Source organism: Oncorhynchus clarkii, chromosome 3 (assembly GCF_045791955.1).
Source record: "Oncorhynchus clarkii lewisi isolate Uvic-CL-2024 chromosome 3, UVic_Ocla_1.0, whole genome shotgun sequence".
Taxonomy (NCBI): domain Eukaryota; kingdom Metazoa; phylum Chordata; class Actinopteri; order Salmoniformes; family Salmonidae; genus Oncorhynchus; species Oncorhynchus clarkii.
The window spans coordinates 15,477,315-15,494,995 of record NC_092149.1 but is presented as its reverse complement, the minus strand read 5'-3'; the positions used below and the strand labels follow the sequence as shown (position 1 = coordinate 15,494,995).

The 17,681-nt window shown below is 44.5% G+C and overlaps 1 protein-coding gene across 3 annotated transcripts; it reads left to right on the top strand.

Annotated features, from left to right (window-relative positions):
* On the top strand, positions 1 to 15,912 carry LOC139388919 (voltage-dependent calcium channel gamma-6 subunit-like). Of its 3 annotated transcripts, none has more exons than XM_071135749.1 (5): positions 1 to 590; positions 4,695 to 5,420; positions 10,836 to 10,910; positions 11,458 to 11,595; positions 14,310 to 15,912. In XM_071135749.1, the coding sequence occupies exons 2-5, from the start codon at positions 5,045 to 5,047 to the stop codon at positions 14,531 to 14,533; spliced, it is 813 nt and encodes a 270-aa protein (XP_070991850.1). In that variant the 5' UTR covers positions 1 to 590; positions 4,695 to 5,044; the 3' UTR covers positions 14,534 to 15,912. The 3 variants fall into 3 exon arrangements, with proteins under 3 accessions (XP_070991850.1, XP_070991852.1, XP_070991851.1); XM_071135751.1 differs by having other exon boundaries at positions 501 to 590; positions 5,037 to 5,420; XM_071135750.1 differs by lacking the exon at positions 1 to 590 and adding an exon at positions 3,213 to 4,249.
* Positions 15,913 to 17,681: the final 1,769 nt, after the last annotated feature.

Below are 17,681 nucleotides of genomic sequence, written 5' to 3'. Positions count from 1 at the left end.
ACACTGACTATCTCTCTCTTCTGCCTCTCTCTTTCTTTAGCCCCATTTATACCTGGTTTTAACAACATGCATACTCTGTCCTGATCTGGTCCACATTCTGATTGTGCCCACATTTTTAGACAGGTGTAGACGATTAAAAGACGGATTGTGATCAGATCTTTCTGACCACCCCCGGAGGTAATCAAGCATGCATTGTGTCTGGGTGTCTTGTGTGTAGACAGATCTGGACAGAGAAACAATTGAAATCATAATTTTCCCACCTTCTAAAATCATTGACAGGTGGCACCATTGAATTATGACATCAATATGTGTGTCTTACAATAAATACATAAATATTATTGTAAAAGAATAGCACTCAGTTAATTTGCATACAGGGAGTGACCAGGAAATCTGGAAATGTGGGTACAATCAGAATGTAAACAATCAGGACAAAGGACCCATGTTAGCACCAGGTATAAACGGGTCTCTCTCTCTCTCTCTTCCTTTCTCTCTCTCTCCCTCCCCTCTCCCTCTCCAACACTCCCAACTTTCTCCCCTCTATTAAGTTCCAAGCTTCTTTCAATCTGAAGTGAACAACATATTCCAAACAGGTCAGACTTACTTTTCTCCTTGTTGTTATTGGTGCTGGGCTTTAGATCGGGCTTATAGCTGCATGTTGTGCTGGTTGCCGTAGTGGTGGTTAAGTAGGAGAGAGTGTTGCTGATTTTCACAGATGTCTTTTTTCCTAACATGTGTGAGCAGTTAGAGCCTGCCGTTTTAGTTCTACTGCTCAACAAGTAAATGGACAGATCCTTTTGAAATGAAACATTTCTGCAGTCGATCTTAGTTTTGACACGATTAGGTTTGATCTGATTCGTAAAACAGTTTGCTGTGTTATTTTGACCATGATTAGGAAATCACGGACATTGCACAGCAAAAAGTGACATCTAAGCAACTTAAATATGTTATCTAGTGATAATTCACTTCAAACGAGTGTTTCTTGTCTTACTAAGCTAACATGTCTAACGTCATTGGCAGATATTTGGCCTCTTTTAACCTAAAAAAAGGCTAAATACAAGTCATTTATCTTATTTTAATATATTTATTTTATTTATTTGAACATATTTCAAGATATTTAATTCTCATTAAAATAAGCAAAATTATCTGGCAATGACGTTAGATAATTTAGTTGTTTTTTTAAAGAACGTAAGTGACTAATCACTCAATATAACATATCTAGGCTTGCTTAGATGGCACTTTTTGCAGTGCGTGATGTAATGGGATATCTATCCATGTGAGGTGTGTGTAATTCTACAGCTCCTAATTCAACTGTCAGCAGTTGCTCTTGTTATTTTCCATTAGGTTCAGTGCTATGCCTTATGCTATAGATATAAGCTATAGGTTACTTCATGTGCAAGAGAAGTTTCAGTCTAGCCATTGGAAATACATATCTCTGATAGTGTATACCATTAAATAATCTTTATTTTGGTTCTGTGGGACATTCCATGATGCTCTTTGACAGACAGAAAATGATTCCTTCCACTGTGGTTGCCAGATATGTCAGAAGGACGTCCCAGTGCAACATTTAAAAAAGGGCAGACAGTTCTCAGTCGTTTGACTTTGGTTTGGAGCTATAGACTGATAGCAGAGTACACACCTAATGGATTACTACACAGCAATGGAGGCTGGTGGGAGGAGCTATGGACTGATAGCAGAGTACACACCTAATGGATTACTACACAGCAATGGGGGCTGGTGGGAGGAGCTATAGACTGATAGCAGAGTACATACCTAATGGATTACTACACAGCAATGGAGGCTGGTTGGGAGGAGCTATAGACTGATAGCAGAGTACACACCTAATGGATTACTACACAGCAATGGAGGCTGGTGGGAGGAGCTATGGACTGATAGCAGAGTACACACCTAATGGATTACTACACAGTAGTGGATGCTGGTGGGAGGAGCTATAGACTGATAGCAGAGTACACACCTAATGGATTACTACACAGCAGTGGAGACTGGAGGGAGGAGCTATAGACTGATAGCAGAGTACACATCTAATGGATTACTACACAGCAATGGGGGCTGGTGGGAGGAGCTATAGACTGATAGCAGAGTACACACCTAATGGATTACTACACAGCAATGGGGGCTGGTGGGAGGAGTTATAGACTGATAGCAGAGTACATACCTAATGGATTACTACACAGCAATGGAGGCTGGTTGGGAGGAGCTATAGACTGATAGCAGAGTACACACCTAATGGATTACTAAACAGCAATGGAGGCTGGTGGGAGGAGCTATAGACGGATAGCAGAGTACACACCTAATGGATTACTACACAGCAATGGAGGCTGGTTGGGAGGAGCTATAGACTGATAGCAGAGTACACACCTAATGGATTACTACACATCAATGGAGGCTGGTGGGAGGAGCTATAGACGGATAGCAGAGTACACACCTAATGGATTACTACACAGCAATGGAGGCTGGTGGGAGGAGCTATAGACTGATAGCAGAGTACACACCTATTGGATTACTACACAGCAATGGAGGCTGGTGGGAGGAGCTATAGACTGATAGCAGAGTACACACCTAATGGATTACTACACAGCAATGGAGGCTGGTGGGAGGAGCTATAGAGGGACGGGCTCATTGTAATGGCTGGAATGGAATTCATGGAACGGTATCAAATATATGGAAATCACGTTTGACTCCGTTCCTTTTATTCCATTCCAGCCATCCTATAGCTCCTCCCACCAGCCTCCACTGCCACACAGCCTATCCCCACTTCTTCCCCATATTTCTATCACATTTAGATGGTCATTCAATGGACGCTTTCATCCAAAGCAAATCACAAACTCCCATGTTTACACTGAACTGCTGTCTCCTATCCTATCCTATTGCCCCAACTCAACCCTTGTCCCTAACCCCTCAGGCACTTGTGTAGATGTTAGTGGATTGTATGTATAAACAAAATATACCAACGTACCCTCCTATAGTCTAGGAGGACTTTGCATCAGTTTTACTGTGTGCCTAAAGAGTAGGGGCAATGGGTTGATTTAGGATTGCAGTTTGATAGTAGAGAAGATACTTAATGGATCAAGTATTTATATTTTCTTTTCACCTGCTGTCTGACTGGCTGTGTCCCAACCTGGGACCTGTCCATGGGACTCCACCACTCTGTCCCCTGATGTGGGACCTATCCCTGGGACACTCACTCACTCCAGCGCCATGGCCCCTGATGTGGGACCTATCCCTGGGACACTCACTCACTCCAGCGCCATGGCCCCTGATGTGGGACCTATCCCTGGGACACTCAAGCTGTCTACCACCACTGTCAGCGCTTGGCGTTAATTGCCACCCAGAGCCACCCAGGGCTGAATTACCTCACACACACCACACCACACCACACCACGCACATGTAAACGCTCACACATGCACAAAACATGAATGGTATCTGCGGGTATACATGATACATATACACTGAGTGTACAAAACATTAAGAACACCAGCTCTTTCCATGACATAGACTGACCAGGTGAATCCAGGTGAAAGTTATGATCCCTTATTGATGTCACTTGTTAAATCCACTTCAATCAGTGTAGATGAAGGGCAGGATACAGGTTAAAGAATGATTTTTAAGCCTTGAGACAATTGAGACATGGATTGTGTATGTGCACCTTTGAATGGGGGATGGTAGTAGGTGCCAGGTGCACCGGTTTGTGTCAAGAACTGCAACCCTCCTGGGTTTTACACGCTCAACAGTTTCCTGTGTGTATCAAGAATGGTTCACCACCCAAAGGACATCCAGCCAACTTGACACAACTGTGGGAAGCATTGGAGTCAACATGGGCCAGCATCCCTGTGGAACGCATTCAACACCTTGTAGAGTCCATGCCCTGACGAATTGAGGCTGTTCTGAAGGCAAAATAAAGTGTTCCTAATGTTTTGTACACTCAGTGTAATGCAGAACATTTCTTTCAGAGAGGGTACTAATAGCAACCTGCGAGGAGGATCTGTAGGGGCGGACCCAGGGATACCTGGCTTGGTTATTGGTCGGCGTCTGAGGAAAACAATAGCCTTTCCTTATGGCTGTCTGGCCCAGAGCCAGCACAGCTCCTAATGGAGGATTCAACACTCACCTTGACCCTGACAGCAGTCTGCTCTAATAGCTTGTATCTGGCTCATACTCTCTCTGGTGTATAGGACAGCAACAACAACATGTCCAGTCCAGGCAGTTCTTTAATAAGAAGAAATTATTTTGGTGGGTGCTTGTATTTGTAATATTTCACACATGTATGAATTGGAAATGTATGTTTTTGCATTTCCCAACTCCCCCTGAGACACCTTCAGAGTGGGGTCACAGCCAGCCATTGTGAAGGCACATTAACATATGTTATTTTCACCTTGTCACTGCAGGGATCCAAACTAGCGACCTTAACAGTTACTGTCCCAACGCTCTAACCACTAGGCTACCTGCTGTATCTAGGCTTGTACTCTGCTGCATAGGGCAGCAACAAAGGATCTCTACTCCTGGCAGACTGGCAGTTTTATCCACAGAGAGATCAGTGTTGGCCCAGTCAAGTGTTTTTCCCACTTGAACTTGATCCCCCTTTTTAGGGAATCATCATCTCTCTTGTTATGGATGGGGACAAAAAGGGTGTTGTCGTTGGTAACCGCTTTTTTCTTCTTTCCTTGTTTATATTCAGGGGGTGTTCCAGAAAAAATATACGCCATCCTTCCTCGTCACCCAGTCCTCTCCTCCTCCACCTTTCTCTCATCACTCCCTTTCTCCCATCTTGTCTACTCCCATACTGAACCATCCATCTCTCTCTCCCCTTTCCTCCTCCCATTCTCCATCCCCACATCCACCTCTGAACTGCTGTTATCTGTGTCTCTACCTTCCTTCTGTCTTCAACCTTCCTTTCTTCTTTTTGGGGTTCACCCCCCTTCAATAATTTCCCTGCTTCTCTCTCTTCACTCTCTTTCCCGTCCTCTTCCCTCTTTCCCTCCCTTCCTCTCTCCATCCGACCTCTCTCGGCCTCTGGTAGAGGTCACCATGTGGGCCAACTACATTGTCCAGCCGGAGGAGGATGGCCGTATGGGGGTGGTAGGAGCTGGGGCCCATGGGGGCCTGGCCGGCCTGGCAGGGGTGAAGGGAGGGGGGCGTGCTACGAGGCGGACCCCTAGGATGAGTGACAGCCAGGAGGGGAAGATCAAGCTGGCGTTCTTTGTGGCCATTGTGGGTGTGACCCTGACAGTGCTGGGGGTGGGAACAGAGTTCTGGGTGGAGCTGGCCACGCCCAAGACCTGGAGTAACAACCAGACGTGTCAGACAGCCCACTACGGCCTGTGGAAGGGGTGTACCCGCACCCTGTGGGTGGACGACATCGACCCCGAGAGAGAGAGCTGCGGCCCCGCCGATCTGCCCGGAGGTGAGGAACCTGTCTGTCTGTCTGTCTGTCTGTTGCATTAGGGCAGGCCATGAGTTGATTTTGGGGACAGGTTAGTTCATATCCTTAGTCTCATTTTGATGACAACACTGTAAAAATGGGTTCTGACTAGAGGGAGTAAAGCTACGACCGGAAGGGATTATTTCAGAGCAGGTTAGGAGAATTTGCGCAGCAGGTTAGGATAATTAATGTGGCAGGTTAGGAGACTTAGGTTAAGGTTAGGAAAAGGGTTAGGGTTAGGGTTAGCTAAAATGCTCTCCTGACCTGTAACGAAAAGCCTCTTCCGGTCATAGCTGGACTCCCTCAAAACCGCAGAGATGGAGGTAACGATGGAGGTAACTGGGGCACTGATTTCATGACCAACCCCTGATTCCACTGCAGTGCTGTGTGTGTTAGTTAGGGCTTCCTCCCCTTCCTCTGTAATGATCTGTAAACATAGGATAGGTGGAAGCAATGTGTTGGATGTCTCCCAGGAATTTGCATCAATTTAGCATCAATATGTGGGTGTGTGTGTATGCATGTGTACATTGTATGTATGCGTGTGCGTGCCCTTTGTCTGTGTGTGCGCGAGCGTGCTTATGCAAACGTGTGTGACTAGGAGGCGTGTATGCCAGCTTTGCTGCGTGTGTATCTGGGTCATCCTACAGATAATGTGCAAATTGAGTCCTTAAAGGAATACTGCTTTGAAATGGAGCCAGTCTGAATTTGACAAATCTGAATGTGGATACTGGTCTGTCTGTTAGTTATCTAGCTATAGGCATCAGATTTTTATAATCGTTGGTGAGTCAGAAAAGGATGTTTCCAGTATCCTTGTAAAGATCCAAACTTTCAGTGTGTTTATATAAGACAGACTCTTCCCTTTTACAGCATGATGGAGCTTCGTCTTTCGGGATACTTCAATGGATTATTATTATTACTATTTCATTTCAATTTCTTTCAGTTTTAGAATTTCCCTTTATTGAATGATCAGTCGAAAATATATTTTAATTGCAGGTATTCTTCATCATAGTGTTTTTTTCATAAAATCTTCTCTATAAAAAAACTATTTTTTTTTTTTACATTTCAGGAAAAGAAAGCTAATAAACCTTGATTTTCAGCCACTTCCTCCATCCTGTACTGTTACGTTCCTCCATGTAAGTCTGTTATCTGTGGAATGACCCGTTTCTGTCTGCCCTTCTTACATCAGCTGATATATCAAAGTGCTGTACAGAAACCCCAAACAGCAAGCAATGCAGGTGTAGAAACACGGTGGCTAGGAAAAACTCCCTAGAAAGGTCAAAAAGAAAGGAAGAAACCTAGAGAGGAACCAGGCTGTGGGGTGGCCAGTCCTCTTCTGGCTGTGCCGGGTGGAGATTATAACAGAACATGGCCAAGATGTTCAAATGTTCATAAATGACCAGCATGGTCAAACAATAATAATCACAGTAGTTGTCGAGGGTGCAACAAGTCAGCACCTTAGGAGTAAATGTCAGTTGGCTTTTCATAGCCAATCATTGAGAGTATCTCTTCCGCTACTGCTGTCTCTAGAGAGTTGAAAACAGCAGGTCTGGGACAGGTAGCACGTCCGTTGAACAGATCAGGGTTCCATAGCAGCAGGCAGAACAGTTGAAACTGGAGCAGCAGCACGGCCAGGTGGACTGGGGACAACAAGGAGTCATCATGCCAGGTAGTCCTGGGGCATGGTCCTAGGTCTCAGGTCCTCCGAGAGAGAGAAAGAAAGAGAGAATTAGAGAGAGCATACTTAAATTCACACAGGACACCAGATAAGACAGGAGAAATACTCCAGATATAACAGACTGACCCTAGCCCCCCGATACATAAACTACTGCAGCATAAATACTGGAGGCTGAGACAGGAGGGGTCAGGAGACACTGTGGCCCCATCCGATGATACGCCCGGACAGGGCCAAACAGGAAGGATATAACCCCACCCACTTTGCCAAAGCACATCCCCCACACCACTAGAGGGATATCTTCAACCACCAACTTACCATCCTGAGACAAGGCTGAGTATAGCCCACAAAGATCTCCACCACGGCACAACCCAGGCTAGGAGTGGTTGGCTTTGATACATTAGCAATGATGTATGTATTGTTTTTAATAGGATGTAGATATATATTTGACATTGTATAAATATAAAATAGCTTTATTTCATTTTGTAGTCTTGATTTAGCTTGTTCTATTAGGATGGATGAGTCCTATGAATGTTCATATCTATTACAATGTAGATTACACGCTATATCCATCTGGTGCATTGTTTATCAGCCTCCGATATTTTAGAGGGCTGATTCACCTTGGATGTCTAGTCGATAAACATCTATGTCTGACTCACCTTGTGTGTCTTGTCTAGCAGATAAACATCTGTGTTTACGATGACGGTCTGTGTGTTGGAGTCGAGTCAGTATCTATTCTGACACTTCCTTGTCTCCTTGCGTCAAAACACTGTTGGCCCACAGCGCCTGACAGACAGGCTCTGCTGTGTGTGTGTGGACTTCTCATGTTTGGAGAAAAAGAACTGTTTCTCCATCTGTGCGTCTCTATTTCACATTCATGTTTACATGCCCCTGGCGCCTGTCCCTGGGAAACAACATCACAGTCATTCTCTGTCACTGTCTGTCAGTGCCAGACTAACTAATACATCATACAACACTCACTGCTACTGTACATTACCATAACCTCTGACTAACTGACTAAGCCACTCAGGTGGACAGGAGTGCAGAAGGACAGGTGGACCGGTGGACAGGAGGGCAGGTGGACAGGTAGACAGGTGGAGAGCTTGAGAGGTAGATCTCACTATAAATCTGTGGTCATAATATACACTTTTCCTGTAATGCACCAGTGTTGCAGACAGAATAGCGTTAAGGTTGATAGGAGAGTCTGCTGTATGTGTTTGTACTTGTGTGTTTGATTTTACTATCCTTGTGGTGACCAGAAGTCAAACAGCCTAAAATAACCTTTTTCCTTAAGGTTTAGGGGTAGGGTTTGGGGTTAAGGTTAGGGAAAATTGGATTTTGAATGGGAATCAGTTGTTTGGTCCCCACATGGATAGTAAAACAAACATGTGTGTGTGGCTGTGTGTTTGTGGGTCCCTCTGTGTCTCTGACCACACAGAGTATGCAGGGGTGACTACCAGACAGGGGGATCGAGGAAGAACAGCAGAGGATGAGAGAATATATTTATATAAAGGAGGGAGAGAGGAAGAGCAGCAGAGGACGAGAGAATATATGTATATATAAGGAGGGAGAGAGGAAGAGCAGCAGAGGATGAGAGAATATACACTGCTCAAAAAAATAAAGGGAACACTAAAATAACACATCCTAGATCTGAATGAATGAAATATTCTTATTAAATACTTTTTTCTTTACATAGTTGAATGTGCTGACAACAAAATCACACACAAATGATCAATGGAAATCAAATGTATCAACCCATGGAGGTCTGGATTTGGAGTCACACTCAAAATTAAAGTGGAAAACCACACTACAGGCTGATCCAACTTTGATGTAATGTCCTTAAAACAAGTCATAATGAGAAAATAAGTATTTGGTCAATAACAAAAGTTTATCTCAATACTTTGTTATATACCCTTTGTTGGCAATGACAGAGGTCAAACATTTTCTGTAAGTCTTCACAAGGTTTTCACACACTGTTGCTGGTATTTTGGCCCATTCCTCCATGCAGATCTCCTCTAGAGCAGTGATGTTTTGGGGTTGTTGCTGGGCAACACAGAATTTCAACTCCCTCCAAAGATTTTCTATGGGGTTGAGCTCTGGAGACTGGCTAGGCCACTCCAGGACCTTGAAATGCTTCTTACGAAGCCACTCCTTCGTTGCCCGGGCGGTGTGTTTGGGATCATTGTCATGCTGAAAGACCCAGCCACGTTTCATCTTCAATGCCCTTGCTAATGGAAGGTTTTCACTCAAAATCTCACGATACATGGCCCCATTCATTCTTTCCTTTACACGGATCAGTCGTCCTGGTCCCTTTGCAGAAAAACAGCCCAAAAGCATGATGTTTCCACCCCCATGCTTCACAATTGAGTTTTTACCAAAAAGTTATATTTTGATTTCATCTGACCATATGACATTCTCCCAATCTTCTTCTGGATCATCCAAATGCTCTCTAGCAAACTTAAGACGGGCCTGGACATGTACTGGCTTAAGCAGGGGGACACGTCTGGCACTGCAGGATTTGAGTCCCTGGCGGCGTAGTGTGTTACTGATGGTAGTCTTTGTTACTTTGGTCCCAGCTCTCTGAAGGTCATTCACTAGGTCCCCCCGTGTGGTTCTGGGATTTTTGCTCACCGTTCTTGTGATCATTTTGACCCCACGGGATGAGGTCTTTGCGTGGAGCCCAGATCGAGGGAGATTATCAGTGGTCTTGTATGTCTTCCATTTCCTAATAATTGCTCCCACAGTTGATTACCTATTGCAGATTCAGTCTTCCCAGCCTGGTGCAGGTCTACAATTTTGTTTCTGGTGTCCTTTGACAGCTCTTTGGTCTTGGCCATAGTGGAGTTTGGAGTGTGACTGTTTGAGGTTGTGGACAGGTGTCTTTTATACTGATGACAAGTTCAAACAGGTGCCATTAATACAGGTAACGAGTGGAGGACAGAGGAGCCTCTTAAAGAAGAAGTTACAGGTCTGTGAGAGCCAGAAATCTTGCTTGTTTGTAGGGGACCAAATACTTATTTTCCACCATAATTTGCAAATAAATTCATAAAATTCGTACAATGTGATTTTCTGGATTTTTTTTCTCATTTTGTCTGTCATAGTTGAAGTGTAGCTATGATGAAAATTACAGACATCTCATCTTTTTAAGTGGGAGAACTTGCACAATTGGTGGCTGACTAAATACTTTTTTGCCCCACTGTAAATATACAAAGGCAGAGAGAGGAAGAGTGTCTGTCTAATGCAGTATTAACCAAGCCCCTGTAATCTTCTCTTTTCCTTCCTTCATCTCGTTCACCTCCCTCTCATCTGTCTCCCTCTTTCTCTTTGTTCTCACCCCTCCCTCCATCTGCCCACTCTATCACTCCCTATCTCTCCTTCCCCCTCTTTCTCATGCTCTCTGCGTTCTCTCTCTCTCTCTCCTTCTGTCTCTTCCTCCTTACAAATGTCTTGCTTTCTCTCCCCCCTCCACCTGCCCCTCTTTCTATCTCTCCTTCTCCCTCTCTTCCATCACCCCTCTGTCTCTCCTTCTCTCTCGTGGCACCATATGTGCTGTGGATGTGCTGTGAATATGGGACTGTGTAGAGCAGTGAGCAGTGTTTCTCATGGTGCTCCCACGACACAACAGATAAAATGTGTCTTCATGTCCAGGAGGACAGAGGGGATGGATGCACAGGGACCAGCAATATACTGTGTGTGTGTGATTTTCCCTCTGTTTCTCTTCTCAGAATCCAACTGCACTTACTTCAAATTCTTCACCAATGGACACAACGCAGTCATATTTAAGAAGACGACCCACAAGAGTAAGTCAGCATCTTAAGTCTCGCTTCCGCTTCCTCTCTCCCCCTCCTTCTCTCCCTCTTCCTCTCTCCCTCTCTTTCTCTCCCTCTCACCTTCTCTCTCTCTCTCTCTCTCTCACCTTCTCTCCCTCTCCTCTCTCTCACCTTCTCTCCCTCTCTTTCTCTCCCTCTCACCTTCTCTCTCACCTTCTCTCCCTCTTCCTCTCTCCCCCTCCTTCTCTCCCTCTTCCTCTCTCCCCCTCCTTCTCTCCCTCTTCCTCTCTCCCTCTCACCTTCTCTCTCCTTCTCTCCCCCTCCTTCTCTCCCTCTCACCTTCTCTCTCTTTCTCACAGTGCTGTATTTATCTCCTGTGATGTCACTCTCAGATGCACAATGCTCACTGAGGTGTAACTCTGCCCTCCCTCCCTCATTCTCCCCTGTCTTCCTCTCCAACACCTCTTCACTCTTTCTCTAACCACTTCTCCCTCTATTCACTTCCTCTCCATTCCCTCTCTCCTCCTCCTCTAATTCTGTCTCCCCCTCTCTCTTCCCCCTCCCCTCTCTCTCCCAGACCTGAACATAGCGGCTGCTATCCTAGCAATGATAGCTCTGTCTATGATGGTGATGGGAGCAATCTGTATCACCATGTCCCTCAGTAAAGGAGTGCCCTTCTTCCTCAAGCCCGCCTCCTTCTGCTTCATCCTATCAGGTAAGGGGAAATAGACTACAAAGAGAGCAGTCACTATTCTGGGTGTAGACTTAGACTTCCCTGTAGGGAAATAAACAATCAAAAATTTACATCAAACTCACAAAAGTTCCAAAAGAATACAAACATTTCAAATGTCATATTATGTCTATAAACAGTGTTGTAATTGTGTGCAAAGTACAACATGGAAAATTAATACACATAAATATAGGTTGTATTTACAATTGTGTTTGTTCTTCACTGGTTGCCCTTTGCTTGTGGCAACAGTTCACAAATAGTGCTGCTGTGATGGCACACTGTTGTATTTTACGCAATAGATATGGGAGTTTATCAAAATTGGATTTGTTTTTCGAATTATTTGTGGGTCTGTGTAATCTGAGGGAAATATGTGTCTCTAATATTGTCATGCATTTGGCAGGAGGTTAGGAAGTGCAGCTCAGTTTCCACCTCATTTTGTGGGCAGTGTGCACATAGCCTGCCTTCTCTTCAGAGCCAGGTGTGCCTACGGCAGCCTCTCTCAATAGCAAGGCTATGCTCACTGAGTCTGTACACAGTCAAATATTTCCTTAATTTGGGTCAGTCACAGTGGTCTGTGTACTCTCTGTGTAGGGCCAAATAGAATTCCAGTTTGCTGTTTTTTTTGTAAATTTTTTCCAATGTGTCAAGTAATTATCTTTTTGTTTTATCATGATTTGGTTGGGGACAGAAGCACCAGATCATCAGCAAACAGTAGACATTTGACTTCAGATTCTAGTAGGGTGATGCCGGGTGCTGCAGACTGTTCTAGTGCCCTCACCAATTCGTTGATATATATATACAGTGGGGAGAACAAGTATTTGATACACTGCCGATTTTGCAGGTTTTCCTACTTACAAAGCATGTAGAGGCCTGTAATGTTTATCATAGGTACTCTTCAACTGTGAGAGACGGAATCTAAAACAAAAATCCAGAAAATCACATCGTATGATTTTTAAGTAATTATTTTGCATTTTATTGCATGAAATAAGTATTTGATCACCTACCAACCAGTAGGAATTCCGGCTCTCACAGACTTGTTAGTTTTTTATTTAAAAATCCCTCCTGTTCTCCACTTATTACCTGTATTAACTGCACCTGTTTGAACTCGTTACCTGTATAAAAGACACCTGTCCACACACTCATACAACCTCTCCACAATGGCCAAGACCAGAGAGCTGTGTAAGGGACATCAGGGATAAAATTGTAGACCTGCACAAGGCTGGGATGGGCTACAGGACAATAGGCAAGCAGCTTGGTGAGAAGGCAACAACTGTTGGCGCAATTGTTAGAAAATGGGAGAAGTTCGGTCTGGGGCTCCATGCAAGGTCTCACCTCGTGGGGCATCAATGAGGAAGGTGAGGGATCAGTCCAGAACTACACAGCAGGACCTGGTCAATGACCTGAAGAGAGCTGGGACCACAGTCTCAAAGAAAACCATTAGTAACACACTACGCCGTCATTGATTAAAATCCTGCAGCACACGCAAGGTTCCCCTGCTCAAGCCAGCGCATGTCCAGGCCCGTCTGAAGTTTGCCAATGACCATCTGGATGATCCAGAGGAGGAATGGGAGAAGGTCATGTGGTCTGATGAGAAAAAAAATAGAGCTTTTTGGTCTAAACTCCACTCGCCGTGTTTGGAGGAAGAAGAAGGATTAGTACAACCCAAGAACACCATCCCAACCGTGAAGCATGGAGGTGGAAACATAATTCTTTGGGAATGCTTTTCTGCAAAGGGGACAGGACGACTGCACCGTATTGAGGGGAGGATGGATGGGGCCATGTATTGCGAGATCTTGGCCAGCAACCTCCTTCCCTCAGTAAGAGCATTTTCCTGCATGACAACGACCCGAAACACACAGCCAAGGCAACTAAGGAGTGGCTCCATAAGAAGCATCTCAAGGTCCTGGTGTGGCCTAGCCAGTCTCCAGACCTGAACCCAATAGAAAATCTTTGGAGGGAGCTGAAAGTCCGTATTGCCCAGCGACAGCCCCGAAACCTGAAGGATCTGGAGAAGGTCTGTATGGAGGAGTGGGCCAAAATCCATGCTGCAGTGTGTGCAAACCTGGTCAAGAACTACAGGAAACGTATGATCTCTGTAATTGCAAACAAAGGTTTCTGTACCAAATATTAAGTTCTGCTTTTCTGATGTATCAAATACTTATGTCATGCAATAAAATGCTAATTAATTACTTAATAATCATACAAAATTATTTTCTGGATTTTTGTTGTTGATTCCGTCTCTCACAGTTGAAGTGTACCTATGATAAAAAGTACAGACCTCTACATGCTTTGTAAGTAGGAAAACCTGCAAAATCAGCAGTGCAGTTCTCCCCACTGTATATATATATATATATATATATATATATATATATATATATATATATATATATATATATATATATATAAATTAGAAAATATATATATATGTATGTTGAAGAGGGTGGGGCTTAAGCTGCATCCCCGTCTCACCCCACGGCCCTGTGGAAAGAAATGTGTGTTTTCTGCCTCATACTTTTTTGTGTACATGGATTTTATAACATTGTATGCTTTTCCCTCAACACCACTTTCCATCAATTTGTATAGCTCTCTCTCCCCTCATACCTACTCTCCGTCTCACCTTCCTACTCCTTCTCCCCCTCTCCCTCCCTCTACATCCATTCCCCATCCCCACTTCCTCCCTCCCTCCCGCTCTCCCACAGGTCTACTGGTCCTGCTGTCTATACTGGTGTTTCACCAGTCAGTACTGGCCCTGTTGTCATCTGACCACTCCATACCGCTCCACCACGAGCTCTCCTGGTCCGTGACCTGTGTGGGCTTCGCTGGGGCCATCCTCATCATGGGGGGGATCCTTTTCCTGATCCTCTCCCTCCCCTATAGCTCCTGGGAGAAATGTCTGCCTCAATGCAACAGCAGCACTACCTAGCACAATGGAGGCCCAAAAGAGGCCCAAAAGCACATAACTGGGGGAAAAATGTTTAGTTTTATATCAAGATTGTAATCAAACTCCAGTCCTCGAGGGAAGCACTGTCTACTGGCTTTAGTTGTCAATTATAAATCAGACACTGATCAGAACAACTACAACCAGTAGACACTGATGCCACCCAGGAGTTGAGTTGGAGACCCCTGTTTATATTGTCAGTCTGCTGGCTTTAGTTGTCAGGTATAAATCAGACACTGATCAGAACAACTACAACCAGTAGACACTGATGCCACCCAGGAGTTGAGTTGGAGACCCCTGTTTATATTGTCAGTTATATTGTCAAACTAGACTGAAAGACTGACTAACTTGTAGGTCGACACAGTGTTTACTTAATGCAATAACAATGATGCTCACTAACTGTGCCTAGAACTCTACAAGCCTGCCCTAAAGCCTGCGACCTTACCAGAAAACACTATGTAGACCACAACTTCCCCACTTTTTGGCATCATGACCAACCTATAGCTTTTAGAAGTTTCTGATGACCTACCAAAGAACAAGCAATGTTTCTAAGCAGAACCCGGTCTTTACCAGGGGGGTAATGCTGGGTTAAACAAAACCAAAGCATGGATTGATGTCTTAACTTGTCCATTGACTGCTAACAGGGTAAGGAAACCAATATGTAATTTAGTTATTGAACTAGTTCTTTAAACACAACGCCAACCACACTGTAGTTGTAGATAAAGACCCAGCAGGGTGTAGCATCCTGTCTGTACTATGAACTATGTACTAACCATTACTTATTGATAGTGTTACTTAGCCAATTAAATCACATGGGGGAGGGGCTGCTATGGGTAGGTCACTACCGTTGCTAAGGGAGGAGATACTTTATTGTTTCCAGGAAGTGGCACAGCCATCCCTGCTACATGAAACGCCTTGCAGGTTGTCACTATTAATCTATTATGAATGATTATGACGCCTTACACTTAATACCTAGAAATAATATATTCTCTATTTATTATCTACACATTGTCCACATGAATGAATGCTGTTTTTAAGTAAGAATGTGTGAATGATTTAATGTATGTATGGAAGTATTGTATAGACTCACTTTACAAGCACAGCTCTGTATATAAAATATGTGTTTATATTTTATTTATGCCTGCACACTGTAGCCTTTTGTTCAAGCTTAGGGGGGTGTTTTTAGTTTTTAGCTCATTCAAACCCTTTTTTTCATGTGTTTTATTTGTCTTAATAAAGCCCACCTTGTCTTTCTCTACCTACATGTTTGTTTGGGGAAATGCACATTGTGCCTAAATGGTCCTATGATCATATGTATGTCTCAATGGGTTTGCTTTTGAAATAAATAGATTTGACATAAGAAACACTCTCCTACTTTGTCTTGTCTACGAGTCCTTTTCTCCCTTCTAACTTAAATGCAACCCATTTTTAACCCTTACCAACAGACATACCACCCCCCACCCCCCCCCCAACTCTCTCTCTCTAAAATTAGTACATTTCTCATCCCAGTTGCACTGCAGAGGTTGAGAAACCTTATCCATGAATGTAAACTGTGTGCCTCACCGCTACCCTCACCCTTACCCCCACATGCACCTGCACCCCCACCTCTCCCAACCCCACTTTCTCTCCTGTCTCTCGGGGAGCTCCCCTTCCCAAGCACCCCACCTCTGTTGCCCTCACCCCATTGGCCCAGAGGTGGAGTAATTTATCAGAAGGGTCCTAGAACCTTCTTCCATGTCGGATCCCTTTCTTTTGGACCCCCTCTACACTAATTGTCCAAGGGAGACCACCAACACACATACACTCTAGCCCTCCAGTGAGCAGAACCTGAAACCAGTGCTGACACATGACACGGTGTTCAGAAAGTATATATAGCTGTTTAATAGTTCTGCACAGCCTCTTTGACGAGAGCAATCGAAGCACTGCTGGCTTGTACCAGGTGTAAGTGAACCTCAGAGTGTGAAATTTGAGATTTTGGCTGACAAATGTAGTATCACCACCTCTTTTCCAGGCTGGATCTCAACCAGTCGTGATTGGGAGTCCCATAGGGCGGCGCACAATTGGCCCAGCGTCGTCTGGGTTTGGCCGGTATAGGCCGGTATAGGCCGTCATTGTAAATAAGAATTTGTTCTTAACTGACTTGCCTAGTTTGATAAATAATACAAAAAATCCTGTTAAAATAAAGTAACTAAAGTATTGTGGTCACATTCATTAACAGGATACTGCACTGTATAGTGCAAATACATGTTTTCACACCTTAGGTCTAAAGTTGTGTCAAGTCTCTCTCTGTCTGTCATTCCCGCAAACTCTCACTTTTTCCCTTTTTTTCTCTCGCTGTCATTCCCTTCATCTGTCTCTCTCTCTCTCTCTCTCTCTCTCTCTCTCTCTCCATCCTGCTATTCAATCTGGTTTCTGAGCTGGTCATGGGTGTACCTCAGCCACGCTCAAGGTCCTAAACGATATCATAACCTCCATCGATAAGAGACAATACTGTGAAGCCGTATTCATAGACCTAGCCAAGGCTTTCGACTCAGGAAATCACCACATTCTTATCGGCAGACTCAACAGCCTTGGTTTCTCAAATGACTGCCTCGCCTGGTTCACCAACTACTTATCAGACAGAGTTCAGTGTGTCAAATCGGAGGGCCTGTTGTCTGGACCTCTGGCAGTCTCTATGGGGGTGCCACAGGTTCCTATTCTCGGGTCGACTCTTTTCTCTGTATATATCAATGATGTTGCTCTTGCTGCTGGTGAGTCTCTGCTCCACCTCTACGCAGACGACACCATTCTGTATACATCTGGCCCTTCTTTGGACACTGTGTTAACTAACCTTCAGACGAGCTTCAACGCCATACAACTCTCCTTCCGTGGCCTCCAACTGCTCTTAAATGCAAGCAAAACTAAATGCATGCTCTTCAACCGATCGCTACCAGCTCCTGCCCGCCTGTCCAGCATCATTACTCTGGACAGTTCTGACAAATAGCGAGGTGTTTGGTTAGAATGTAAACTCTCCTTCCAGACTCACATTAAGCATCTCCAATCCAAAATGTAATCTAGAATTGGTTTCCTATTTCGCAACAAAGCATCCTTCACTCATGCTGCCAAACATACCCTCGTAAAACGGACTTTCCTA